A 27,786-nucleotide genomic window follows, 5' to 3' on the forward strand; every position below is an offset into this window, starting at 1 on the left:
ATGCTACCGCGTATGCAACAAAGTCTTATCGAGCATGCGCGGGTTTAGGGTTCCTCATGGCTGTCCATGTAGGGCAAAGCATCAGGTTTTCTTTAATCCTCCTTCCCAAGCAGCACATACATTTTCTTCACTACTTTCCTTCTATATATTGTCTTTAAAACCTCTTTAAGCAAGCTGATTAGAATGCAATGCTGTGAGGCCCGTGTGTAGCTATTTCAAATTGTTCCTTATAAACACCCACCTTAATCAACAGCTCACGGCTTAATGAGTGGTTGTTCTCATCCGAAAAGATCTCGGAAAGTTCCATAAATATCCGAAAGCTCTCTCTGAAAACCAGAACAAAAAAAATCAATAAAAAAAATCACTGTTGGTGGTACATGGCTGTTTAAATTGACAGCTTTGCATTAAATTGTTGATTAAAACCATCTAATTTAGGAAAGCGCTTCAAGCTTGAGTTAAAAGGGGTTGTAAAGGTACATTTTTTTTTCCTAAAGTATCCTGTAGTCCAAGGGAGGGGGCGAGCACGACCCTCCACACCAGGGAGAAAGCCTTGAATTACTGTGTGGAGTTACAGACAGAAGAACAGGAAGTGAGGGTTTCTCAGAAGAAATAAGGACATTTAAAAGCAAAATGGAAGGATGAGGTAAGTGAAGGAGGACTGCACTAAGGTAAAGGAGGCCATTTAGGAGAAAAAAAAATTGTACCTTTACAACCCCTTTAAGCCAAGAGCAAGGCAGAACTTGTAGTAACCCATTGGGTTTATTATACACATTGGGGTTGATTTATTAAACTGGAGAATGCAAAATCTGGTGCAGCCGTACATGGTAGCCAATTCTAACTTCAGCTTGTTCAGTTAAGCTTTGAGAAAAAAAAAAAGAAGCAGATTGGTTTCTATGCAGAGCTGCACCAGATTTTGCACTCAGTTTTAGTAAATCTACCCCATTGTTCTGTATTATCAGATTAAAGATCTGATGCAAGCACCAACATGGTAGTTCATGCTCACCTAGAAACTTCATCCCAGGTCTTCTTCAGCCTGTGAATGGCGTTACACTGGAGAGCTGACAAGATGGCGCGCAGAGAAGAGAAATTTTTCAGAATACGACACTCCTATAAACAAAGATTTGTGTTTAGAAGGCCATTTTAAAGGTCAATATTGACAATTAAAGGTCGTGTTTGAGAGTACAGCTAAGTAGGAATGGGTCACACGTACTCTAGCTACGTCTATCCATCGTTCTATAATTTTGGCTCTCTGCTGGGGCTTCAGCGATCGGTCGCTCAGGCACGTGGATATGACACAGTTGGTGACGCTATTGAACTGGGAGACAGTGGCACGGATGGTTGGTGCCAGGTGTTCTTTGCCCTTCTTATCTCTTTGGGACCAAATGCAACCCAGGCAGTGGTAAGGCACCACCTTCTTGAAAAGATCCTAAGATAAAGAAAAGCAGGATTGTGAGAAGAGAAGCAAACCACAGCAAATGTAGAAGGGAATACGAAGTTAGAGAATTCATAGGTGGGGGTTTAGTCACAAGGACATCAAGTTTCCATAAAATGTAACTAGCACAGATGTATTTATATTCTACATATGAAACATCGTGGTTGTAAACTCAAGATTGTGCTTTTTTTTGATCTTCTACATTGATTGTTATTTACGGATCCAGCCACATTCAAAGATGTCCCAACATTAATGTAACTAGACCAAGTATGGCTGCAGTTCCCCCAAATCAATGACCAAGGCTGGAACGTTTCCTAATCACTACTAGGGACATTTAAAAAGGTGGAGTGAAAATGGATATAAAATGTAATGTTAGACATTACTACCCTGCCTACCATTTTAATTTCATTGGAAAATATTAAGCGGAGACAAATGAAGGCACCTTGTGCAGCACTTACAGCATCCATGACGGTGAACTGTTCAGCCACCATATCCTGCCGGAAAGACAGGAAGTCCGGCTTCGGCTCTAAGAGGGAGCTCTCGTCCACAAGACGGAAAGTGCAACTTGAGTGATCCAAAACTGTAGGATGAGATGGGAAGGTTATGCAACGTGTTCAAGCTTATGCAATACAATAACAGAAATATGCTATAGCAAGCAAATGTAAAAGCTGCAAGAACACAACAAATCAGCTCTCAAGAATAAGAACTCTTTATTGTACGAGTCGCAATGGGTCAATAACCGTTTGTGCAATGCGCCTTACCAACTATTAGACAATAACCCTTACAGATAGTCTTAGAAATGTGTCATGCATGCCCCCACACCACTCACCATCCTGATCCGCTTCGCTGAGCTCTTGTCGCTGGAACTGGGTCAAAAGATTGCGTGCTCTGCGCTCCATGTCCGAGCCAGGGATATTGTGCCGCACATAAGCGATAAGCTGCTTTAAACAGACGTAATCGGGTGCCTGGCGAAAATCCTCTGAATACTGGTCCAGCCATGCTCCCAAGATGGAGGAGATTGTGCTGGAGGGGAAATGAAAAACATGATTTGGTTTTGTGCAACAGAGGTCTGGAGAGAATGAGAATAATATGGTCTGTATTCATAGTGATAAAATTGCTTACAATGTAGGAAAAAAGACTGATGCATTGTGATCACATGAGGTTGGCTGCTCTGCAAGGGTGCCATTCAGAGATTGGCTTGCATTCTCTGAATGAATGCAAAGTGTTCTCTGATTGGATGAGGTGCAGAGCGTGACTTCATTGCCCCGCCCCACCCTGGGACCCAGACGCAAGTAGAGATCCCTGGGGTAGTGGAGAGATCAGCTGGACCAATGTAACTGTGTAAAAATATACCATGCCTGGAATTATTTGGGTCCCTGGCACCGGCATGTTACTTGTGGGCAGCCGGCTGTGACTTCACAGCCAGCTGCCATTTGTGAATGGTCCTGCAGCCTTTTGGGACTTGTAACGTCTCAGAAGGTTGTATGCTAGGCAATTAGAGCAGAAGTAGGAATGGGTACCTGTCAAAACTAGGTACCTGCTCTCCACCCCATTTTGGGTGAAGTTCTGCTTTTTATTCTAGGTCAAGATGGTCTCTGGCTTATGAGTAATTCATGTCATTAGAAACAGTAGGGGGTCTGTCGCTCTCAGACACTGTCTGGTAGACTTTCAGTGAAATCTAAGAATCATTCAGACCTAAGCACTGTGCACCACTACCAAAAAGGAAGCTTATGTGACTGCCTCCAGGTACATATATAATTACACTTTCTTCTATTCACTTCTCTGTACTGTACAATTCGAGGATCAGAAAAGCCTCAAATTGTACTTATCTTTTTTCGATAAAAGCCATATGTGCAACATAGGGCGTAATATTTGCTGCACGGAGAAAGATTAAACTGAAAGGTACATCTTTGGAGGGCAGCAGCAGCGCCAATGAAAGATTGTGTAGAAATGTCTTTCTACTAATCTGCAGTTTCCAGCCTTAGGAAGGTAGACTATAAGCCATTTAAGACGGGGCTTTCCATGGCAATGTCTGGATCATGCTCCCATCATGCCTCTGCCCTTTGATGTCTGAAAAAGAGGATGCTGAGGAACAGCTTACAGGAGCAAAACTGCTGAGGAAGCAAAGGTTTTGGAAAGTTTGAAATATTTCTGTTAAATCTACTTCATCTTTTTTTGTAGTTCAAGGTTTAAACCAAAATCATACAGGAGAAAGTGTTTTATATGTACCAAAAGAAATAAAACAATAAACGTTTTTAAAGAAAAAGGCAAAGTGCAGTAAATCAACAGCAACCCATTACATTTTATCACTTTACCATAATCAGAATGATCGGTGTCAGCCGAATTGGCTACACTCGGAACATTGCTTATGGCAGTATTACATTAAGGCCGCACATCTTGGACTGTATAAATTCTCATCATTATTTAAAGATTTTTCAATAACAACCATACAAGCACAATGCATTAACTGGTGATTTACAGAACAGTTTACGGAAGACGTGTAATAAAGTGCCATCAACCGTGTCCATTTGTAAATCTAAATAACCATATGTATTGGAAGCATCAAATAACTGCAAGACATAAAGGACCGAGCTCTTGGGCAAGTATGGCAACTTATAAAAACATTTTTATGCAGAGGACTATTTTAAATCTTTTTATTTAACTAAAATAAATGGATTAAAGCTGGCCATATACCCTGAAAATTTCAGCCAGTTCTTCATGAACCGACCCAAATCCTCTTAATGGGTGGTCCTTTAGGCTCCCTCCGGCCAGACAGAAAATTGTCGGAACAAACTGCAGCTGCACCCAAATCTGATACAACTGCTGTTTTGGCATTCTGATAGCTGCTGGCAGCAGCTGGCAGTACACAGTCGCCCAGCAAGAGGGATTCGTCCACCCAAGCTGTTAGCTTCAAAAGTGGAATCTGTCAGATATTTTTCATTCACCCTATAGAATGCATGAAAAGTATCCAACAGTGTATGACCAGCTTAAAGTGATTCTAAAAGGTTGTCCTTTTCAAACATGTTATACCTACCCGCTCTGTGCAATGGTTTTGCACTAAGATGCCCCCATAGTCTTCTTTTTGGGTTTTACGATGGCCGTCCTGGCTCTTCACCCCTGCAAAGTGCCCCCAACAGCAAGCCTCTTGCTATGAGGGCACAGGTTCGCTCCCGAGCTTCACTCCTGTAAATGGACATTGTCCATTGACACACACACACTCTGCCCTGCTCACAGGCTGTGATTGACAGCAGCAGAAGCCAATGTCTCCCGCTGCTGTGTGAGCCAATAAGGAGAGAGAGACCCAGAAGAACTTATGCTCTCATGCACATCGCTGGATTAAGATGGGGCTCAGATACGTATAAGGGGTGGAAGCTGCACCCAGAAGTTTTTTTTATTACCTTCATGCAGGGAATGCATGAAGGTAAAAAACCTAAATGCTTTCAGAACTACTTTAAGAGTGAAGAATACCTTTTGATGTAGGTTAAGAGTCATTAAAAGTGGAGAGAGAAATGGGAGCTGTGCCCCACTGACACAAACCTCAGAACTGGTGTCATCTTTACCTGTCTGTGACTACGAACACAAATCAGCTATTAGTAGCAGCTGCTCCAAGGCCATCTCCTCATTGATGGCCTATATTCTATTTCAAGAATTGAATAATTAACTATTCCCTGTATATCCAGGGCAAAATTTCCAACGGTGTGTTAAGCCCATGCCATTACATGTGTTTTTGAGTACAGAAAGACCAACCAAGATTGCTGTAACCTACTTTTTTAGCTCAAGCCGGTCATCCACGGTGTTATGGGAATGTTCGCCATTGAGCTGAGGGTGGAGGCGCCCAAACCTAGAAATAAAAAAATAAAAATAAAAATCCAGACCATCTCAAACTTCCACCATTCCTTTTAGAAGTGCTTTATGAGCAGAACCTGTTGTACTAGATTTGTCCTAATGAACTTCACACCCTCATCGAACTTTGAATTATTTAAAAACACTTGGCAGGAATGTAACAAAGTGTTACTGGATTGCTCATCGTAAATACAATTATAGATCTGTGATCAGTTGAACAGTTATGCAATCATTATCTAACACCATTGGCTCCATTGTTGCTCATTTTGTTTTGTGGTTTCAGCAGAAACTTGGCTAAGTGCAATAGGAGATCATTGTAAATGTAAACTGAGGGAACATTTTTGTTTTATTATTTTTTATATATACACATCAGGTTCCTTCACCTCACCTCGGCACCCCCCCCAGTCTTTATCCCAGGTTGCAATATTCTGTAGCTGCAAAAATTGTTGCACATTGTCTTTGACATAATACAGTCACTGTGCAGATAGTTTTTCTGCACACTTGATTTCTTTCCAATACACATAGCAAGGACTAGAACATGCTCATGAACATTAAGAAGGGACCACCCAGGCTGACTTAAACTTGAATGTCCACATCTATCAGAATTAACGTTCTGTGTCCACCATGTGGCTACCTTGTCCAATATCCTAGTAGAAAATGTTGGCCATGGGTGTCATCTTCGATCTAAATACAGCTTAAGTCATAGATTAGATTCATGACCTTATTTACTCTACAACTGGGCCCTTCATACTGGTCAACCCAATCCAATCCTATTGCACCTGACCTTAAAGCTTGGGGTGACGCAACCTAAAAATAGAATCCACCAATCTGACTCACTTGTTTAGTAACAAGTCCAGCACTTGCTTGGTGGTAGCGAACGCCCGGTACGTGCACAGGAAAATGGTGACGTAAGTGGAGTCATTGCCCTTGAACGCAGAGACCAGGTATTCCACCAGCTTCTCCAGAGTCCCGGCTTTGATGGTCCGAACTTTGCATGTCTCGTACAGGCTCAGCCCCGACTCGTTCTCAAACTGCATTGGAAGAACAGAAGAGATAGAAAAACACAATGTTAATCAGTTCCATAAGTTCGTATTTGGGATGGCTTGCCTTAGGAATTAGCAAGGATCTATTAGTGCCATCAGCTGGTAAAAAAAAGCAAGATGTTAGACAGCAAGCATCAGACATTTACAAACAAGCAGCCCAAGTTATTTTAGCATGAAAAGGGGGTTTTGTGTAATGGGTCAGTCAATGGCAGTGTGAAGGGCATTATATTCATAAAACTTTCAAACAAGAAACTTCAAAAAAGGCAAAGAAAATAAAAATGCTGATGTGGATTACCATAGTATACTAAAGTGTTTAGTAAACAATGTGAACTTGGGCTCAATGATGGATACGCAGCTGAAAACTTTTTTCCTTTAAACCACTATGCTCTACTGGCTGGCAGCTATTAAAGTGGTTGTAAACCCATTACAAACACTTTAACCTACATGTAAGCCTAGATTAAGGCTTACCTTGTAGGTGCAACAAATATCTCCCAAACCTAAAAGGTTTAGGAGATATTTGCAGAAATAGCGGCGCCGATGTCTACGGTGCATGCGCCGTAGACATGAGGCGCACTGAGCGAGCCGCTTCAAACGGCGATCATGCGCACGGGAGCGAAGTCATCGCTGCTCTGGCCAGTCACAGTGCCAGAGCAGCGATACTTGGAAGTCACTCTGTGTATCATGGCGGCAACGGAGGAGGTGACCGTGGACCGCTGCGGAGGCTTCGATCTCAGGTAAGTAATTCATAAGGAGCTAGTATGCTATGCATACTAGCTCATTATGCCTTTGTCTTGCAGGGTGTTTTTTTTTTTTTTTTTTTTAGAGAGGGTTTACTTCATCTTTAAGGCAATCAAGTTCTTAAAAACAGAGTTAATCTCCCTAGCTCACCTTGTTTCATTCTACATTAAACAAAACATCAATGTATATTTTTAAATGTGAGCCCAATCTAAAACGAAATTTAATTAAATTTTTATTAAAATAAAAATTGAATGTAAAAAAAAATTACACAGTGACAAGTTTTTTTTTTTTTTTTTTTACAAATAATCAAATCTTTAAAACAGATAAAAAGAAAAAAAAAAAAAAAGGGAGGATAGTTTTCAACTCTTCCCTAATTCTAGCCAAAAAAAAAAAAAAAAAAAGGAAAAAAGGCTTTAGATATTCTTTAAAACCAAATACTGTTTACAAAGTTCAAATGCAATTCATTTCACATATGTGACAGATCGAAACTGCAATAAAACCAGCAGGTTCTTTCAGAAAAAAATAAATAAAAAAAATGGAACGTCAAGTGCATTCCTGTAAAGTTTTTAGTACCTACAAGATCTATGGAATGCTGTCGGTAGCATGCATTTACTGCGGTCATTGTTAGTCAATGCCATTACCTGCTGACACAGTACACAAAACCTCCACATGAGTTTCAGGAAACAGGTAACATTTGTCTTGTTCAATACACAGATATGCAGGATGCAGATGTTTATATAGAGGTACAGCATTCTAGCTTTGTCTTCAGTTCAGCATATCAGTTTTGAGATCCCTTTGTCGGAGACCCATGCCAGCTTTTTGAAGCTATACATTGCAGGAAATCACCTCTAAGATTCCAAGGCCATTTCCCATTGTGTCTGTGACCTACCATATTCGGGTTTAGGCTAAAGCTGGCCTTTTACCGATAGAATTCCAGACAGTTCATGATGAACCGGACTAAATTTTCTTGGTGGATGGTCTTGTCGGCACCCTCTTGCCCAACATCCCCCAACTGAAAAAACAAAATCTGAGGAGCCGAGCAAAAAATACTTGGCTGAACAGTACCTGCATCCAATCAGATGCAATCACACTTTCGGTATTGGACAGCCACCGGTGCCGACTGTCCATACAATAAAATGTTGTGGGAGATTTGTCCATCTGCACTGTATATCATCTCACCTTGGCTTAGGGAGCGAATACTCTGACAGATCTGTCCAATCGACTCTAATCCTGCCCTTTAGTAGAGATTATGTTCTGACATTTGATCGCGTCACCTATGCTCTGGCATTTGGTCACGTGACCAATTCTAGAGGGAGATTGAAGAATAGTTTTCCACAGGAAAGGTATTTTAATGCTTCTTTTATTTATTTATTCATTTAAAGGCAGCAGGAAAGGAGGTGGTTGTTATTTCAGTATAGCTTTGCGTTAATGATGCTGATCTATGGCTCTTCTTGCACTCCGCAAAGCATTCTGTGAGCAAAAACCTCAAATTAGTGGGACAGCAACAAGTCCCCCCACCATGTAGACTATTTTAATTTATGACAGGATATGATAAGCCAAGAACAGCCTTCCTTCCTGGTGTGAATGTCATAGCTGGAACGCTCTGACTGTGTACATTGCCCTGAGTTCCATCACTCTATTCCTCTGGGATACAATGGAATGTGTATACTATAGATTTCATTTCCCCTACATACCTTTTTCTCAAGTATGTTTTATTTTACCCTTCCGCCCCTGAGTTCTATAAACTAAACTGCTTCCCCAGAGACTTGCACAGGTCAGGATCCTCAATGGGACAGAGTTACTGTAAGATCTTGGCTGACCTCCACTTGGCCGGCGCATGGGCCTGCTCCCGCCCATGGACTCTGTCTGGCTGAGGCAAGACTAATGATACAAGCAGTTTATTTCAACATGGGAGTCTATTTTTCATGTTACAGCTGAAGATTATAAAGTCTGAGGAACAAAGAGAGTCCTCCCCCTCCTTTAACACGTTACAGCAACTTCAAAACGATGCTCCTTTTACAAGGAAGATACGTGCCCTATGTATTCCACTGTACGGGTCTGCTTTCCCCCTAGGATTACATGGATACCTACATATATAACTTTATAGCACAGGTGTCAAACACAAGGCCTGCGGGCCGAATCCGGCCCTCCAGGCCATTTCACGTGGCCCTCGCCCTCCTCTGGTCCTCGTCAAGACCCTTACTTTCTGCTTTTAAGCAATGTATCCAGCAGCAGCATAAGGAAAGGGGGGTGCACTGTGATGTAAGGGAGGGTGGGGGACTCAACTTCTGATAGAGAGTTGGCTCTTAACATCTAATGTAAGGGGAGGGGATGCGCTGGACTTCTAATTTTATACATACAACTGGCCCTTTTGAGGGCAATCATAATGCTAATGCGGCCCTCGATGAAATTGAGTTTGACACCCCTGCTTTATAGCAAATAAACCCATGTGATCTTGAATAGCAAGATATTACCTTTTTAGCTCCGATTTATATATGATGTCACCATGGCTACCTTGGGCCACAGTGACGCTACTAATCCCTAGGTAAAGGTCCAATTTTGGCCTTCTATGCTAGCATTCTTGCCATTTCTGGCTTCAGAACTTTTAAACCACTAACCTGGAACAAGCATGTAGAAAATAAAGTGAGAAAAGGTCAGAATATCTGATCTCTATACATGTTTGAGGTCAGTGGTTGCCATTGCTATATTCAGTAGGCTTATACCTGTGGCCCTTTGGCACTTACTGCGCTGTTATCAGGGCCCCTGTAGCTTGTTTTTCTGCTTACTCAAGCCAGTGAATAAAAAATATTCTTAACGTGGCACTAAACCCACATCATAAAAAATAAATGGTGTATTAAATGCTGTTCATAGTCAATCACTATGGGGTTTGTTTTTTGTATTCTGGAAAAAATAAAATAAAAAATAAAATAAAAAAAAAAGGAAGAAGAACTGGTTGATCTTGCTACTCTCTATCTCCCCCTTCTGTCCATGTCCCCAATTCAGCTAGGGATTTTGCAGAGCAGTGTTGGCAGCTCTGCACATGCTCAGTTTCAAGTGAGTTTCTATGCTGCACATTTCTTCCCGTTCACATCTGAGCAGTCCATGTGACTATAAAGTCATGTGGTAAATGACAGCCCACTCCCTCCCTTCCTCCTCCATGCCCACTAAGCAGCTAAACATAATGGAGTGGGATTTACATGTAGATTAATGGAGGCTTCACCTCCCCCTTATTCTAAGACACAGGCTAGAGGAGCCTGTGACTGCCAGAGATTCGCCCACTCCATGTTATTTCCACAAAATAATAAAGATTTTATTTTTTATATATATATATATATATATATATATATATATATATATATATATATATATATATATATATATATATATATATATATATATTTATTTATTGTGTGTATCGATATTAGTTATTTTTTTTTTACTCTGTATTCCAACTGCATTGGAACATGTGACCAGCAGTAGAGATCTACAAGCTCCTCCTGCTTAGGTTTCCCTGCAGACAGGCTGGGAAAGGGCTGGGTTATGTGACAGCTGTATATCGATTAGGAAAAAAGTATTTCGATTTTTTTCAATCAAAATAATTTCAGTGCTGTCATCCACATACAGAGATAGAAGTGACAACATCAATTAAACAGGGTGTGTGTTTAGTATCACTTTAAGAGTGGCTTCTAGAAGTATGATCTTTGTCACATACTTGCATTGGTCCAACTTGGACCAATGTAAGATTCCAAGGTCCAAAAACATGAGTGTCCAAGGTGATAGCTGTTACTTGACATAGCAGTAGATAACATACAAGCATTGAAAGTTAATGTACAGATTAAACAATTATAGCGGTTACGTTTAGCAGACATTGCTCATCACGTGCAAACAAAGCCAGGGTCAGCCAGGATGGAGCCATGATGGGTATAAGGTATGTGCATGAAACTGTATGGACAACAGCCACCATGACTGCAGTGCGACATGAATTACTAGAGATAGCAGAATATGTACTTGGACTGCAGGAGAACTAAAAGACAATTGTTTCTGTATCAAAACCTATCAGTGTCTGGATATTTCATTACGCAGCCAGACAGATTAGGTCTTGGAATTTGCTTTTTTACTATGTGGGGGCCTTTTTAGCTGCAATTGTATGGTTTACTATGGTTTTATCTCCTTATAGGAAGACAAAATGGCTGTCAAAGTTCAAATTTAGATTTGGATAAGCCAACAAGAAACCATCATTATGAACTTTATTCAATAAACACAGAAATGGATAAAAAAAAACTCCAGGTCTGCTTACATAAGGTGGAGTCGGTGGTATGCAACTGAAATGCCACAAAACAAAAAAAACACATTTCAATAAACGGCACTACGAGGATCTCTGAGTGCAGCACTGCATAGAAACCAATTCAAATCCGAGATCTGCACATTGGCTCTATGCTGTGTTGAACCAAATTCTCCTGTGTATGTCCAATTTGTGTGTGAAAGGCACGAGGATCTTTTTTAGTTTACAGACAGACAAGGGCAGGCGCACACACAGGTGTTAGTAAAAACAAAGCTGGCAGGTCATATATAATATGGCTCGTTCCTGCTCTCCTCTGACTGCCCTGACCACATAATAAATGGGAATCATTTTATGGAATCCAAAAGAGACCCCTCCGCCTCCCCCCATCCCAGTTTAGCACTAGCCCTGTCTTCCTCACCGTGGTATCCCGGGGTCCGGCAAGCCCGCCTTCCGCATTGCCCATGGGAGACGGTACCCTGCTTACCCCCAGCCATCGCTGCCCCTTGTTGGCGGTGTGGTGGAGCTGCACTTTTCGGAGCGAGATGCTGTAGATAACCCCGTCATCCAGCTCTTCTCCAATCTCCTGCGCGGAGCTCTGTTAGAAAAGAAGAAGAAGAAAAAAAAAAAAAGGAAGTTAATTATTTTCAACCTTCTACACATTGAGCGTTTACATGAGATAGGACTTGCACTAGGTAAATGGTCTATGCCCAAGCATGGTTGTCCCCCTTCCCACAACTATACCCACTTATGTGATCACCTCCAGCAAGCCAGACCACAGTGACCCTACCTGCTTCCATACTCCGTGAATTTCATGCTCGGGCACGGATAGCGATCACACAGATACGTACCATGCATGAGTCCACAAAATTGTGCCCAAGCCCACTTCTTCAAGTGGGCCAGTGGACCGAGTCAAGCATGGTACAATCACATTGGTCAACTGAATTGGACTTCGATTCAAACGTGCTCGGGCTTTGACTAGTGTGAGGAGAATCGTGCAAGGAGAATCATAGAGTCTACAGAGGTGGTGGCCTTTTTTTTGCCATGGCTGATGTAGTAATGAAAAGAAAAACTATAACCCTTGTTTCATTACTCAAATGCTTAAAGTACATGAGACAAAATGCTTACAGGAGTCCCCACAGAAACCAATCAGAAACCATCCTTAATTCCGATTAAAAAGAAGTAATAAAACCAGACATCTAATAGGCTGCCATGGTTGACCGTCCCTCGTTGTTCATGTAACCATTACGTAGCTTTTCAGCCTCTGAATCCTGTTTAAAAGTCGCTCTCCAATGGAGCTTCTTTCTCAGCGGAAACTTCAGTAATCCTCTCTCGCAATGTAATCGGATCCGCGGCCTCCCTGATAATGACACCCACTAGAACGTGTCCACAGCAGCTGCCAGTCACCAGATGGCCAAGAAAGGCGCATCAAATAATAAAACAAAATGCGATTACCTCATAAACCTGTTAAAGGATTAAATGGCTTTTGTTTTTGTTATGTTTTTTCACTGCCAATAATGCTAGAGACTTGAAAAATACAGGTTTTTTTAAATGAAAGGAAGTAACTAGATTGCAAGCTCTTAAGCCAAGACTTTCACGTACAGCTACACTAAAAAGGAAAAACTCTCCACAAAGAGCACTCATTGCTACCTAGTTATAAACTTAGTAGGGCAATCATATTACCGCTTAATAGACATTCCACCCTTCACAAAGTAAACATACCATTCACGCATTTTTTGAATTGCCTCTTGTCACTTCCTAAGTGCCCCTTCAAAGCTCGACACAGTGCCAGGTGCTTCCACACTCTCTTACAAAAAAGAACAGGAGTGGCAAATAGACCAGAGAAGACGAGGAAAATGGAGCTCCTGTTTTATTATTGAAGTCAGCAAGAGACGGCCTTGGTTTCCTCTGATACAAGGTATGGAATGTACAGGTTACGTATAGGTTATGGAACGCCCCATCACTATACCTGACAGACCTGAAGTAAGAGGCAGATTTCCTCCTTCTCTGCCATTACTGTACTTAACCCTATGCATACCTTCCAACATTCTGGGATGGGAAAGGACAAAAAACATAACACAAAAGAAGAAAAGGAAACTGAATGAAATGTTTAGTGCCGTCTTAACACTTTTTATATTTAAAAATGATATTCATGAATTTTTTAAATAGGTCTTTTTTTTTTCTTTTCTTGGAAGAGTGCATGTGATCAGCACAGGGCCAATCAGCACTTTCCAGAAAGAGTCGGTAGACCCGCTTCTTCATAGGACAATGATGGGAGAATGTAAGAGGAGGGAACAGCTATTTGGGCCCGCCTTCTGGGGCTTGCTGTAGCCCCGCCCCCTTCCCGCTCAAAATTTATAGGTTAGTGTTGAGGTAATATAGATTAGTTTTTTTAGGTTACTAACTCTTTAAAAGTTGTGAGGAGAAATTTTAACCAATTAAAAGCAGTGGAAGGTTCTGGAAAACTCAGGACCCCCATAAATACTTTTGTCTGACAGGAATTTTTACAGTTGGTCAAGCCTTTAGCAAAATAGCTACCCTCCCTTGTCGTTGGCACTTATGTGGTATGATAGTCACCCTGGATTTCTAGAGGGGCCTTTAATGTTATTTTAATATTTTATGGCTCAAGTTCTAATAATTTGAAAATATTTTATTAAATTTATTGCAAACCAATAAAGTGCCACAGACATTTATGCCAATAGTTCTGTGTGTTTTTTCTTATTTAAGTTATATTTTTGGGGAATAATTAAATGTATTCTTATAAATTTGTTTAATGTCAGTTGCCATCATTATAAGTTACTTCAACTAATTGAATGCAGTCACTGTTCAGCTATAATTTTGCATCTGGTTCCTTGAAACCTTGAAGTTTGCCAAGCAGGGTGGTGCTGATATGGCCAGCAACGGCTCGAATCCAGGCCAACTTCTGCTGAATCAGCCAAAAATTTGAGCCATGGGTGGCCAGCTTTAATAGTTCATGGACATGGTAAGCGTGGTAAAGCTGGAAACTCAGGTTTAGAATTTGTAAACGGTCAAGCCGTCAAATAATCTGGCAGAGTAATAAAATTGACCATTGTGCCAATCTACTATACCTAAATTACTAACTATATCCCACATGTACACCCACCAACTACACAACGGACAGATAACAATCTTGGCCATCTTTGGCTGTCCCCCTATAAAACACAAGTGTTTGCATTATGGGCCAAACAACAAGACAACAACCAGGTTGGATGTTATACAATGTCTGAGAATCGCCTAAAGCCCAACTACGCGTTTAGGAGGCATCTGCAAAGCTTTTCCGAAACCCCTTGGAAGGAAAGTTTTGAGCTCTGAACACACACTACCCGAAGTGTGACTGCGGCGTGGTTTTGCAAGTTGCCAATGCCTGGCAAACATTGCTGGGGAGATAAAATAATTTGCGGCAAACTATTTTCGATTTGTGTCTTTTTCTTCACAACCATATAATGATGAAACCTAAAAATGTTTGAGGTTCTGGATTTCGTTTAAAGGAAACAGGAGGTGAGCATTTTATAATTGTGGGGGGGGGGGGGGGCAGTAGGTGGAATTCCATTTTAATTCTAGGTCTTCTGCACATCTGGCTACCATTTCAAGATATATTAATGTAAAAAAAGAAACAATTATCTGCACAGAAGGCAGAAGACAGAAGGGGAAGGACCTGTAGTAGCTGAAGTGAAAGGGTTAAAGTCAAGTTGGTTTTGCTTCCCTATTCTCAACTCGTCACATGAACTTTCTGCACATTCAAGAAATTCCCCAAAACGTCCTCAATCTCTTGTCCTCAGAAGTAAGGTGGCCTAATAAAGCTGTATGTTCTGGGTTTCGCTCCAACCGCAGATTTACTGACAGGGCTGGTATGGCGCAGGTTTGGCATGCAGCGCCTATAAAGCGCCCGCTCTCTTAAGATAATTTATTAGAAGGTCTTTGGAGGAAAACCTGCAATCTCCGTTCATAAGAAAGTGTTTAGAGAGCGTAAAGCCTGGTTAAATGAAAACCCAAGACCTTGATGTAAGGAAACCAAGCCAACCACTATGCTGCCATTTTGTTTTAACAAATCCGACTCATGATCAGACAAATGGGATCTTTTTTTTTTTTTTTTTTTAAACAAAAAAAGCCGCATCAGGTCACACAACTGGCAGACTCATAAATACAAACAAGTATTTCGCTCACAAGTGCTTTTACGCAAAATATATGCAAATATCCAGACGTGCAGACATTTTTTATGCAAAACGCAGAGGCGACACAAACTGACTTTGCTTTCCTGTAGCTCAAAAAGAAACAGGGGATGTGTTTTCTATGGTTTTGAAAAGCGAATTTTTGGTTTTACCCCTTTGTGCTTCTGCAAAGGCTCAGCGTACATTTATTCAGCACATAGTTTCTTACTACATGTGCGAGAATAAAAGGGAAAATGTGGTTAGTATTACTCTTTATAAACTGCCAACATATAGCATGGTGCTGCACATTAAAATAAATGTGCAAATTAAACACTAGAAAACAAATATAAAAACTTAATGCAGAGAAAAATGATGATTGAGTGAGGTTTGATTTTTTTTGGTGACGGGTGACCATGGCTGCTATTGGGTGACCATGGCTGCCATTGGGCGACGGGTGGCCATGGCTGCCATTGGGCGACGGGTGGCCATGGCTGCCATTGGGCGACGGGTGGCCATGGCTGCCATTGGGCGACGGGTGGCCATGGCTGCCATTGGGCGACGGGTGGCCATGGCTGCCATTGGGCGACCATGGTTGCCATTGGGCGACGGGTGGCCATGGTTGCCATTGGGCGACCATGGTTGCCATTGGGTGACGGGTGGCCATGGTTGCCATTGGGCGACAGGTGTCCAGGGTTGCCATGTACAACACTAAAAGAAACTTCCACTTATACATTTTACATAAACCCAACAACCATGGGCAACGCTAAAAGACACATGTTGCAGAGCAAAAAAGAAAGAATAATTGGTTTTGTTTTATTTTTTCTGTGACTGAATGCCATGGATGCTATACAAAACACCAAGACCTTTCCACATAAAAAAGCCACGCAAGCCTAAACACCATGGTTGCTATGGGCAACACTAAAAAGATACACCCGCTTATAAAGCCCAGCCAATCTATTGGTTACCAGTCAGTACCCCATGCATTTTTTCTAGGCTTCTTGAATACACACTGGACATCAAATTGTTGAATACTTACTGTCCACAATCGAATTGCTATGGGCACAGACAATTCTTATTTCTGACAAACAAGGGCTTGGTTCCCATTGAAACATTAGGCTGGCAGCTCGTGCATATTAGGTTACAGAATGGTTGCCACCAACACGCCCAACCCTTAAATCCCCAAAAAATAATATCTTTAGAATTTCCAAGCTTGCATATTTAGATTCCGGCCACCATTTCTGTATGTAATGGATGTGGTTTAAAAATCAGTATTTTTGTAACACATGGTTCCTCATTTTATTGCTGATATTTTGTTCTTTTATTTTTTTAAAGAAAAATATCTGATTATCCTGCAAAAATGTTACCATAGTAACCAGGAGGGAGTAAAGAGGAAATAATAATTTGGGTTTTGGAGGGGGGCCTCTGTGGGGCAAAAACAGACACAAAAAGCACCAGGAAGCCAAAGATGATATTGGGTTATTAGAGGTGAACACAAGATGCGTAAAGAAAAGAAAAAAAAAAAAAAACACACACACACACACACACACACACACACACACACACACACACCGAAAAGGTCAGATCACATGCTTTGAAACAGGTTGAGGTTTTGTGCATTGAACAGCCCGAGATCTGCAGGCTACTGCCTATATCAAGCTCTCTCAAAACTGCTCATTTAAGGCCCCTTTCACACAGGCCCACCTGTCAGTTTTTTAGGCGGACCTGAACGGACACTCCGTGCAGGTCTATGGAGCCACGGATGTGCCCCCCTGACATCCGACCCGCTAAAGTGTGACGGATGAAAACCCTAATTTTCCATCCGTCTGGCAGATCGGATGAAAACGGACTCTACGGGCTGTCTTCATCCGATCCCCCATAGGGGAGAGCGGTGCTCTGACAGGTCGGTCCCTACACAGTGTGCAGAGACTGACCTATCATCTGCCTGCTTAGCGGGGATCGAGCAAAGCGGAGCCCGTACACGGACACGTCTGTGTGCAAGGTCTCTTAGGTGTAGGGGAAAAATAAAAGGACATCATCATCAAGACCAAAGTAGGGTCTATAGCCCTGCATTGGACATGGCGATTCTGATGGGCAGCCTACCACCAGTGCATGGAGGAGCTAGGTGGTAACTGAGGTTATAGTAAGTAAAACTGTTTTTCCTTTCCCCTAGACCAGGGGTCTCCAAACTTTTAAGCAAAGGCCAGTGTGAGTGGAAAATGCCCCGGCATTAGTGCCCCATCATTGGTTGTAATTGGAGGAATAGCGCCCCATTGTTGGTATCAATGGGAAGAATAGTGCCTAATCATTGCTCTCAGTTGGCGGAGTAGTTCCAAGGGCCAGATAAAGGCAAGCAAAAAGGCCACATTCGGCCCCTGGGCCACAGTTTGGAGACCACTGCCTTAGACAAAACAAGCAATTAACCCTTGCAGTGTGGACGCAGCCCGACTGCAATGGATAATTTTTCATTTTGCCAGCATTGGGCTTTAAGAAGTCTCTTCTCTCACCAGTGTAAGGGGGCCCCTTTTCCCAGTGACCACAAATCTAAAAAGGCCCTTCTCCATGGACCACCAACGTAGAAAGGTGCTTTTCGGACCAACAACACTACAATTTTCACTGTCTGCGTTTGAATTCTGCTCATTATTAATTACATTTAATTATATCCTGAATATTGTTGTACAAATGCAGCCCTGGGTGTCAAATATGCCAAGTACGTCACATTCCCTTTTTCTTTTATCCATTCCCTACATTTCAGTTTACTGTTCACACTAATGTACCATCATGATCTGTAGATAAAATAATTACCGACATGGGTTCTCTGAGACCTGAAAGGTATTTTAAGGTTTCCTCAGGTGTTAAAAAGGTTGAGCCTATGCAAACCGTGCGAATAGGCATTAGGTTGTTTGTGGCTTTGACAAAACCAACGTCCAGGCACCAGCAACAGGCTGCAAATAAAACGTAGTTATAGATGCAAAGCCCCAACACATCTCAATGAACCTGCAAGAACCAACACACAGGCCACAATGTCACACTAATGTGGTTGAGGTGTGTGACATTTATACAAGTGCAAATTAGCATTTCAGCTTCAGAAAGTGAAATGGAAACCTAATTTACATTATTACAGTAAATGAGAAAAAAAAAAATTTCGTCTTCCCAACATAAACAATGTCGAGTGGTGCGATGGGCTGTTTTCTTCATCTCTGGTCAAGCACACAAGATGACCACCTTGGTTTAAGTACAGGAGACAAGATTTTATGTAAAGTAATGATTTGTGAGAAAGTACAAGCTGAAATTTCCATCATAACATTTGCACTTGCTTTTCCAGGAGCATCCAGTGAAAGCTGTGTGCATTATGCGTCTGATCCAAGGCCGCACGACACTTGAATAGTAATCAGACAGACAGCTTGGAAACCAACGTGGGGATGATCATGAGGTGACAGACAACTGCCAGCTGGGAAGTCATGCAGCAGAGTAGAAATGTTGTGTTGGAGGAAAATACATGAAGGGCCGACTAGCGAATGCGATCACAACCATATGTCTGGTCTCAGTAGGAATGCAAAAGCTGAGACCTCAAAGAGGCAGCAGACAACGTACGCCATTACCGGCATTACCAGCAGTGGCCAACTGAGGCAGCCTGGCAATTGCACTTACTATTTAAGCCCGCTTGTTATCTTATTAGAGGAACCTGTCAAGACTGGCATTGAGGGACACCATCCTTAGGTACTTGGCAAGTCCCTGATCTGCATATCCAGTGTTGGATAACTATAACCCAAACCGAAAATATTATCTATTGCAAGGAAGAGTGAAAGAACCAACAAACAAATTGGATCAGGATTTGCACTGTAAGAGCCAGACCGGTGCACTTTGTTCACATTCTTCAAAAAAGCCCCTTGGTGTTTAATTTCCTATTCATCTCTATATTCTAAGAAATTGATTTCTGGGCATAAATCAAAACCATCTCTAAGGGGCAAAACAAAAAACAGAGGCGAAAGGCTTAAGAAAAAAAAAAAAGTGACTCATACCCCAATTCCTCCCATCCACAAGCTATTGTGGTTATGTGGCCACAAGTGTTAGTCATTCCGGTACAATACAAAGACACATAGTGACAGCATGAAACAAAACAAAAGCTCCAGGCCGCCTTTTGTTGCTGCCCCTTGCTGTCATCTAAAGTCATTATTTTGTGAGGACCTGACCTTCGGAAAGTAACCAGCAGTGCAATATATTATACAGTGATGAAAAGAGTATGTAATTAAAAAAGATACATTCCAGAGATGGGAAGACAGAATCTGGCCCAGAGGCAATATATAACACGCATAGAAATATAAAAAAAAAAAAAAAAAAAAAAAAATTATAGGCACAAACACACATACATACTGTAAACTACATACATACTTACTGAGGTCTTGAAACCGGTTGGTAAAATATCAAAAATTCTTTAAAGAATTTACGATAAAATGGAAATATTTTAGTAAACTTGGGAATCCTGGCTCACATATTTTGGGGGAAGACCGAATGTTCCTTTATGATGCATTTTACTCACCTGTGAATAGTACAAGATGGTTGTTTGTTTTCCTTGTATTCTTTCTTTTTTTTCGTTTTACATTAAATCTTTTCTATCCTTTTTGAGAGAGCAACTATCAGCTCCTCCCCCACAGAGCAAAGCGTTAAGCCCCGTACACACGGTCGGACCTTTGTCCGACCAAAATCATCGGAGTAAAAGAGAACATGTTCTCCATCTAAACTCCGATGGAGTTCATTGGAATTTCCGATGGTGCATACACTCGGTCGGAATTTCCAATGGAAAAAGTCTGTCAGACTTTTTCCATCGAAAGGTCCGATCGTGTGTACGGGGGATTAGGCTGGCCATACATGGAGCAAATTTCTTTCCTGCAAACGGCATGATGGTTGTACCGAAATTGATCGAACAACTTGGTACATTCAACCTGCCCATACACAGTTCAAAGTTAGGCTGGTTCCTATAGAACTGGCTTAGATTCGAACCGTGTATGGCCTGCTTTAGGCCTCCTGGGAGAGGTACAGGAATAGGACACCTTTCCCTGGATGGGAGTTGGTTTGACTGGACCGGTTCAGACTCTACATTATACCACCATATATCATATCATATCACCATATCTTCAGAGTGAGTTTCCATATTAAGGTATACCTGGATCGAATAGCCCCCTCTGGCCTGGCGTGATTTATTCAGGAGTGTGTGTGGGCAAAAGGAGACCAAGTTCTAGTCTTTATGGTTACTTGGGTTCAATATATTATTTTGTATAGTTTTGAATATTCTTTTAAACAAGTTTAATTGGCTTACACGATTAAATTACACAAGCTGAAATATCTGATTGTTATCTCCTCCCATGTATTGTTCAACAGTATTTTTCTGGGCTCTCATGTTTTGTACTTTAACTTTAAAACCTAATAAATTGGTAATCTTCTACTGGTTGAACTAGATGGCCTTTTTTTTTTAACATAGTCTGGTTGAAAAAAAGAAAAAAAAAAAGACTTTGGATAGAAAATTCTTTAAAAATGGTTACATAATAATTTTTTATATTTAAGCCACCAGTTTAAAGTCCTGTGGAGTGGTCACTACTGTGTCAGATATAGATTATACTAGAACATGGCTATCAATTACATTAATAAAATAGTGATATTAAGAGCCGGTTCACACAGGGGCAACACGACTTTGTGCACGACTTTGCGAGGCGACCTCAGCACGACTTGAGCATGAACCACAGCGAGACTTAAAGTCGCCTCCAGGAGAGGCCAGTTGCCAATCAAAGAGTAATCAGCTCTGTGGGAGGGAGGGGTTTGCCGAGAAAACTATTTTTACTTCCTGGAAAGTTACTTCAGTTAAGACAGGGGAGGCGACTTCCATTGAAATCAATGGGTACAAGTCGCCTAGAAGTCGGATTGAAGTAGTACAGGAGCGACTTCAGTAATGTACATTAAGACGGCTCCCATTCACTTCAATGTAATTTGACATGTCGGGCGTCTTCAAGTCGGATCCCACGTCGCCCCCGTGTGAAACGGCTCTTACCTGTGTACCTATAACTTTGTTAATACCTAAACATGACCACAGATCTCAGATGGTGGTCATTTGTTCTGAAACAGTTTTACGAACATGGATTTTCATATTAGGGAAACTTGCAAGGTTGGCATCGTAAGTGGAAGAGAAAAGCTAGGATTTTAGGAACATACAAAACAGTTGACCAACTTCGTCCCACCTAGAACACAGGTCTGGATCGTTCTGATTATAACTAGCAAATCAGGCAAAGCTTTTTATGTCTCGTGTTTGTAAAAGTAACATACATCTTGTCCAGTGGGAAATGTTCTATAGTTACGGAGACAGTCAGAGAAAACTGCCTCGGATACAGAGATAAATGAGGCCCAATACATAGAAGAGGGGAGTCTGCCAGGGCACCAATGATTCTTAATTGCCGGAGTGGGAGGTAAACTGGAAGAAGCGGTCATTTGCTGCTGTGGAAGTCTTGTGACAGGGCCATGCATGGAGCCAACAGCTCAGCAGCAGATTAAACCCATAAACCTCTTAGTTCAGCAGGAGACAGACTGTTCTGATTTGGACAACGAAAGAAAGAAACTTCATTGTTTCTTGAAAATACTCTTGCAAAAAAAATAGAGAAGCTCAACGATCCCATAATTCTAAATAGATCACAAGATCTATGTATTTGGCAATCATCCATTCAGCATAGATGTGCAATGTATACAAGAGATCAGACTCAAAGAAAGCTTATGCAAACTTCTTTCTAGAGGAGAAAACTTCTTTTTTTTTCCCCAGATGCCTCTTCTAGCCAGGCTTCAAAACAATTTAAGGCTTAAGAGTCTAGTTAAAGTAAACTTGTAGTGTGAAAAATATGCCAGCTCTCTTTGCCAACCTCCTTCTAAAACAGTCGTTCGGCCAGTTGGTTAGATCTGCATACATATTCCATGGTCAGTCAAAAAGTATCAAATAAATCAGCATGTCTGCCAGGGAACTATCATTTTCAAAAGGGTTCCCAGTACAGGTTTCTTTTAATAAGCAGTAAACAAAGAAATTTTAATTTGTACTCTTGGCATAACCAAGGTGGAAACGTGGAGGCAATTTGTTTTTATTTAAATGCCAACAGCTCACAGGTAGCTGCCACCAGTGATGTAATTTTAGTGGGCCTCCATTCTCATGAATGGTGGTCCTCCATATTATGTACAACATTAAAGTGGCACTATATGTTCCGTTTTTTTTTTTTTTTTTAAACAAACATGTCATACTTACCTCCACTGTGCAGTTCGTTTTGCACAGAGTGGCCCCGAACGCCCTCTTCTGGGGTCCCACGGCAGCTCTCGTGGCTCTCCCGGCAAGAGCTTACCCCCTCTGGGAAGCTCTCTGCCGAGGGAGTTACAGTCGGCGGCCAAAGCCGACAAGTGTATGGCTCGGCCCCGCCCCCTGTCACGCCGTGTCATTGGATCGGGAGCCAATGGCTGCGCTGCTATCAATCTAACCAATGAAGAGCAGACAAGCCGTTTGGAAAGCGACGCGGGATTACGTCCACGGAAGTTCAGGGCTCAGGTAAGTAAAACGGGGACTAGGGGAGGCTGGAGAGTGCGGGGTGTTTTTTCCTCGAAGGTTTACAACCCTAAAAAAGGCAGATATTTTTAAACACCCAACATACAGAATCAAACTTCAATACAGCACTTTGTTTTGGTTAAACGGCCTTCTTCTCATGAAAGATTGCTCTTCTCCAAAAGCCAACGTCAAGGAGGCAATGTTAAATCAATACAGTGGAAAAATCATGCTTGAAAATAGAACTGCACAATTAATTGTTAAAAAATCGTGATCTCGATTCAACCCCCCTGACGATCTCCAATGCAGAGTTTGCCGATTCTTTCATATAACAAGTGGAGAGACTTTATCTGCTCACTCAGCTGTCAAAAGAAAATATCCGGGCAATCTGACAAGTTCTTAACAGGAAACATTGTAACTAATGCTTCCTTCTAAGATCAAAAGGGATAAACTTTGTGTATTTCTGTAAAATAATTGGACAGTCTGCCAAGTTTGTAACAACATAAAACATTGTAACCAACTTTCTTCTTAGAGCAAATCTGTGTGTAAATGCAGGACGTTCTAAAGTCCAAATCTTTTTCTGACACAAAGTTAAAAATCAATATTTTTTTGCTAGAAAGTTACTTGGAATCCTCCAAATGTTTTATACACACACACACACACACACACACACATACATTTGGGGGGTTCCAAGTAACTTTCGAGCAAAAAAATATGGATTTTAACTTAAAGTGTCAGAAAAAGATTTGGACTTTAAGTGGTTAAAACGTATATATATATATATATATATATATATATATATATATATATATATATATATATATATATATATATATATATATATATATATATATATATATATATATATATATATATATATATAAATAAGCAGAGACCCTAGGGAGTAAAATGGCAATTGCTGCAATATTTTATGTCACAGCGGTCTTTCAAATGCAATTTTTGGGAAAAAATACACTTCAATGAATAAAATAAAAAATGAAAACAATAAAGTTAGCCCAATTTTTTTTTTTTTTTTTTTTAATGTGAAAGATGTTACGCCACTAGAATCGTGATCTATCTTCTAAACAAACAAAAAAAAAAAATGTGATTCTCATTTTAGCCACAATCCTGCAGCTCTACTAGAAAGCTTGGGCCTCATTCTCATTATGTTGGGAGGTGATCACAAACTAGATGTTACTACCCACAGAATGGTCATCACTACTGTGTACACAAAATATAAAAAACACAAGCAGGCAGGTTAATCCCTTACGACAAGCTCTCCCAACGTCATTAAATGACCATCAACCTTCTCCAATAATAAAATGGTCTATCACTACAGTAAACTGACCACTGCTGCTTATTGCAACCTAGGAGTACAGTGTACGCATTGTTTGGGCACTACACACCTGTGTACAAAAAACACACCTTTGTTCAACTATTGAAGCAATTCCAAATCTACACATTTAGAAATACTTTTCTAAAACAACATAGGAACCATCCTTTAGCACCACAACAGAGGATCAATGAGATTCCAATAAGGTGAAAGGGAGAGCAGAAGGAAGACAGACCGTTTGATTATGGTGACTCAGAAATGTCATTAGCAAAGAAAAAAGGGTAGGCCACATTCCTTTAGATGGCAAGATGAAAAAAAATAAATAAAAAAAAAAATGGCCGCTTTTATTACATGTAAAGAATAAATATATTCCAGGACTTCTGCGACAACAGAAAACTGCATGTATGAAACTGAAATTCAAGAAACATTCTCTGGTGTTGGTTCACAATACACAGCTGGTGGAATTATTAAACTTAACCCATTACCTACTTTGTCTGCAATAGAATAAAGCCTCGTACACACAATCCGATTTTCCGACGGGAATTGCGTGATGACAGGCTGTTGTCGAAAAATCCAACCGTTTACATGCTCCATCGGACAATTGTTGTCGGATTTTCCCAACAACAAATGTTGGATAGCAGGCTTTAAAATTTTCCGACAACAAATGTGTGCTGTTGGATTATCCGATCGTGTGTACACAAGGCCTTTGGACTAAAATAGAAAGTACAAAACACGCATGCTCGGAAGCAGTGCTAACCATAACACAACCTTGGCAGAAGTTGCCCAAAGGGTGGCGCCAAAGAGCTGAAAAAAAAAACCTGTAGTTTCATGTTAGTTGGCCGAATTTTTTTTATGCAAGACAAGCTCATGGCCAACGCCCTTCGGACAAAAATCCTACGCTTGGTCTGCAGAAGATGTGATCATGTGTATCAGGCTTAACTGTTCATGCATGTTATCCCTGGTATCAGACAACCTCACAAATCATCTGCTTGTTCATACTTCAGGATTAGCCACTGCTAAGCAAGCAAAACTCCATATGCCTCAAGGGTCCCCATTACATTTTCCTGATTGGTTTGCTTATTTCCACACAGATGAATGTAGTTTCTACAAGGGTGTACTCACACTAGGCACAGTTGCTTTGTCCATCTCTACCCACTCCCCCGCTGGTCTGTGCTCACACTGTGCCAGGCCAGAGCGTGCTTACATTATCTCCTCTGCCATAGGGATCACAGAGATCCCCGATTTCATGGTCCACGAGTGCTTGGTTATCTCTGGGAGTTCTGTGCTTGGACGTTGCTAGCGATCTCAAATGCAAACCGTGTCCAAGTCCAACTGAACTATGCCTGAGCGTACTTCTTTAAGCAGATATGCTGAACTGTATCGGAACTCGCCTCTTAAAAGTTGGCCAGGGCACGGTAGGCTGAACTGTGCCTGAGCATGGTAAAGAGCCACCACTTTAGTCAACCAAACTGGACATTGGTGGATAAATATGCCCAGGCATGGTACAGATGGCCTAGGGTGAGTATACCATACAACTCATCAGGACATGTCGTATGGAAGTATTTTTCATTGTTTTTTGAGCTTAGGACAAATACATAACCAGCCAACATTAATGTCGTCACCAAAGTCTTGTAGGAGAGATGCGCAACCCCCAGATCCGTGTCCAAAACCCTCATTTCCAATTATGTTTCCCCAACGCGACGACCGTGAAATCCTTTCCAGTGTACCCATCACATTTAATAGCAGAACCATTTGCAGCCGTTCAATGAGGACTTCTACACAGCAATTACCATCTATGATATGCGGCACTTGATACAAACCAAAGGCGACACAGAAAAGAACAAACCCGTAGAGGTCAAACATACCGCACAGAGACAGAAGACAAGCAGAATAGATCACCTCAGATACCCGGCTGAAAGCGAAACGGAGGTTAGGATGCTAAATTATATTACTATTGATTGTCTTCTCTGAAAGGCAGTATTCAAAAAGGTAGAGTTTGAGCCAATTATAATTAATCATCACAGTCAGATTTAAAAAATGAAGAAAAAATAAAATAAAAATTTAGGACAGGCTATAAAAAGGAAAGAAAAAACATAAAAGCACAGAGCATGGCATTATGTTAGAGATAAACCAAGTTGGATTAAATAAATAATAATAAAATAAATAATAATAAAATATATATATATATATATATATATATATATATATATATATATATATTTTTTTTTTTTATTATTTATTTATTAGTAAAAATTATATCCTGTATAATAATAATAAATAACGTATAAATCAAGTTGGCTTAACCCCTGATTTCCCACACAATAAACATGAATATTACCCCTTTACCAAATTATAACCAATGATTTTGTTTTTCTAGTAATAAATACCTCAAGCCCAGCCCTTTGGACCTTCAGGAGCATGCCGTCAATTCCACAGAATATTTCAAGGATTCTTGTACTGCATAAGGCTAGCTTCACACTTTAGCGTCAGCACCTTAATTTTTAGTGAGGTTTTTTTGTACATGTGTTTTGTACACTCGTTTTTGATGCAAGTGCTTTTGTTTAGGTCAGTAAAAAAAAATAGGTTGCTAGGGAGGAGACAATTGTAGGGTGTGAAAAACACACGTTACAAGTGTTGTTCAGGTTCTCCTATTTAAGTCTATGGAGCAAAAAAAAAAAAAAAACACATATGATCCTGCCCCAGACAAGATCCTGTACTTTGGCACAACAAGTGACAGAACATCGCCAATGCCGCGTACACACGATCGGAATTTCCGACAACAAAACCGTGGATTTTGTCTCAAACTTGTGTTGCATACACACGGTCACACAAATGTTGTCAGAAATTCCAAACGTCAAGAACGCGGCGACGTACAACACTACGACGAGCCTAGAAAAATGAAGTTCAATGATTCCGAGCATGCGTCGGAAAATTTGAGAACCAGCTCTCAAATTTTTACTGTCGGAAGCTCACATGGAACATTTGTTGTCGGAAATTCCGATCGTGTGTATGCAGCATTAGATGTTAGTGGGCCCCATGGAATAAAATGGAAATCCTATTGTTGAGTAGATGTGTGCCTCTAGAAAATAAAGTCAGTTTATGCAATTTTTTTATATAGTGTTTGCAATAATGCACTCTAACATCGAAGATATATTTCCCTACAATCCTTAGAGCTGGGTTCACACCCAATACGAATGAGACTCACAGCAGGGGTCCAGAGTGTCCCTGAATTCAGGCCTGAAACCGAGCCAAAGATGCACCTGTGCCATGCGCTCCATGGCCGTCCCGGAGATGGGTGACCCGGCTCCATTGAGAGACGGGCATACTCTCTTGTCATGCAAATTGGATGCACGGAAAAGTGCATCCAATTCACATAAGAGTGAACCCAGCC

The 27,786-nt window shown here is 41.1% G+C and overlaps 1 protein-coding gene across 7 annotated transcripts in view; it reads right to left on the reverse strand.

Annotated features, from left to right (window-relative positions):
- RALGDS (ral guanine nucleotide dissociation stimulator) overlaps window positions 1-27,786 on the reverse strand; it is a 225,285-nt gene that overhangs the window by 17,867 nt on the left and 179,632 nt on the right. For 5 of the 7 annotated variants that reach the window (XM_040324446.1, XM_040324445.1, XM_040324444.1 and 2 more), the window contains exons 2-9: window positions 11,757-11,933; window positions 6,113-6,306; window positions 5,199-5,273; window positions 2,262-2,455; window positions 1,891-2,012; window positions 1,211-1,426; window positions 1,004-1,107; window positions 242-326 (exon numbers count right to left, since the gene is read on the reverse strand). In XM_040324446.1, coding sequence (XP_040180380.1) covers window positions 242-326; window positions 1,004-1,107; window positions 1,211-1,426; window positions 1,891-2,012; window positions 2,262-2,455; window positions 5,199-5,273; window positions 6,113-6,306; window positions 11,757-11,933 — 1,167 coding nt within the window. The remainder of the gene's footprint in view (window positions 1-241; window positions 327-1,003; window positions 1,108-1,210; window positions 1,427-1,890; window positions 2,013-2,261; window positions 2,456-5,198; window positions 5,274-6,112; window positions 6,307-11,756; window positions 11,934-27,786) is intronic. The other 2 variants (XM_040324447.1, XM_040324443.1) reach the window with 1 other exon arrangement.

This window comes from Rana temporaria, chromosome 9 (genome assembly GCF_905171775.1).
Source record: "Rana temporaria chromosome 9, aRanTem1.1, whole genome shotgun sequence".
NCBI lineage: Eukaryota > Metazoa > Chordata > Amphibia > Anura > Ranidae > Rana > Rana temporaria.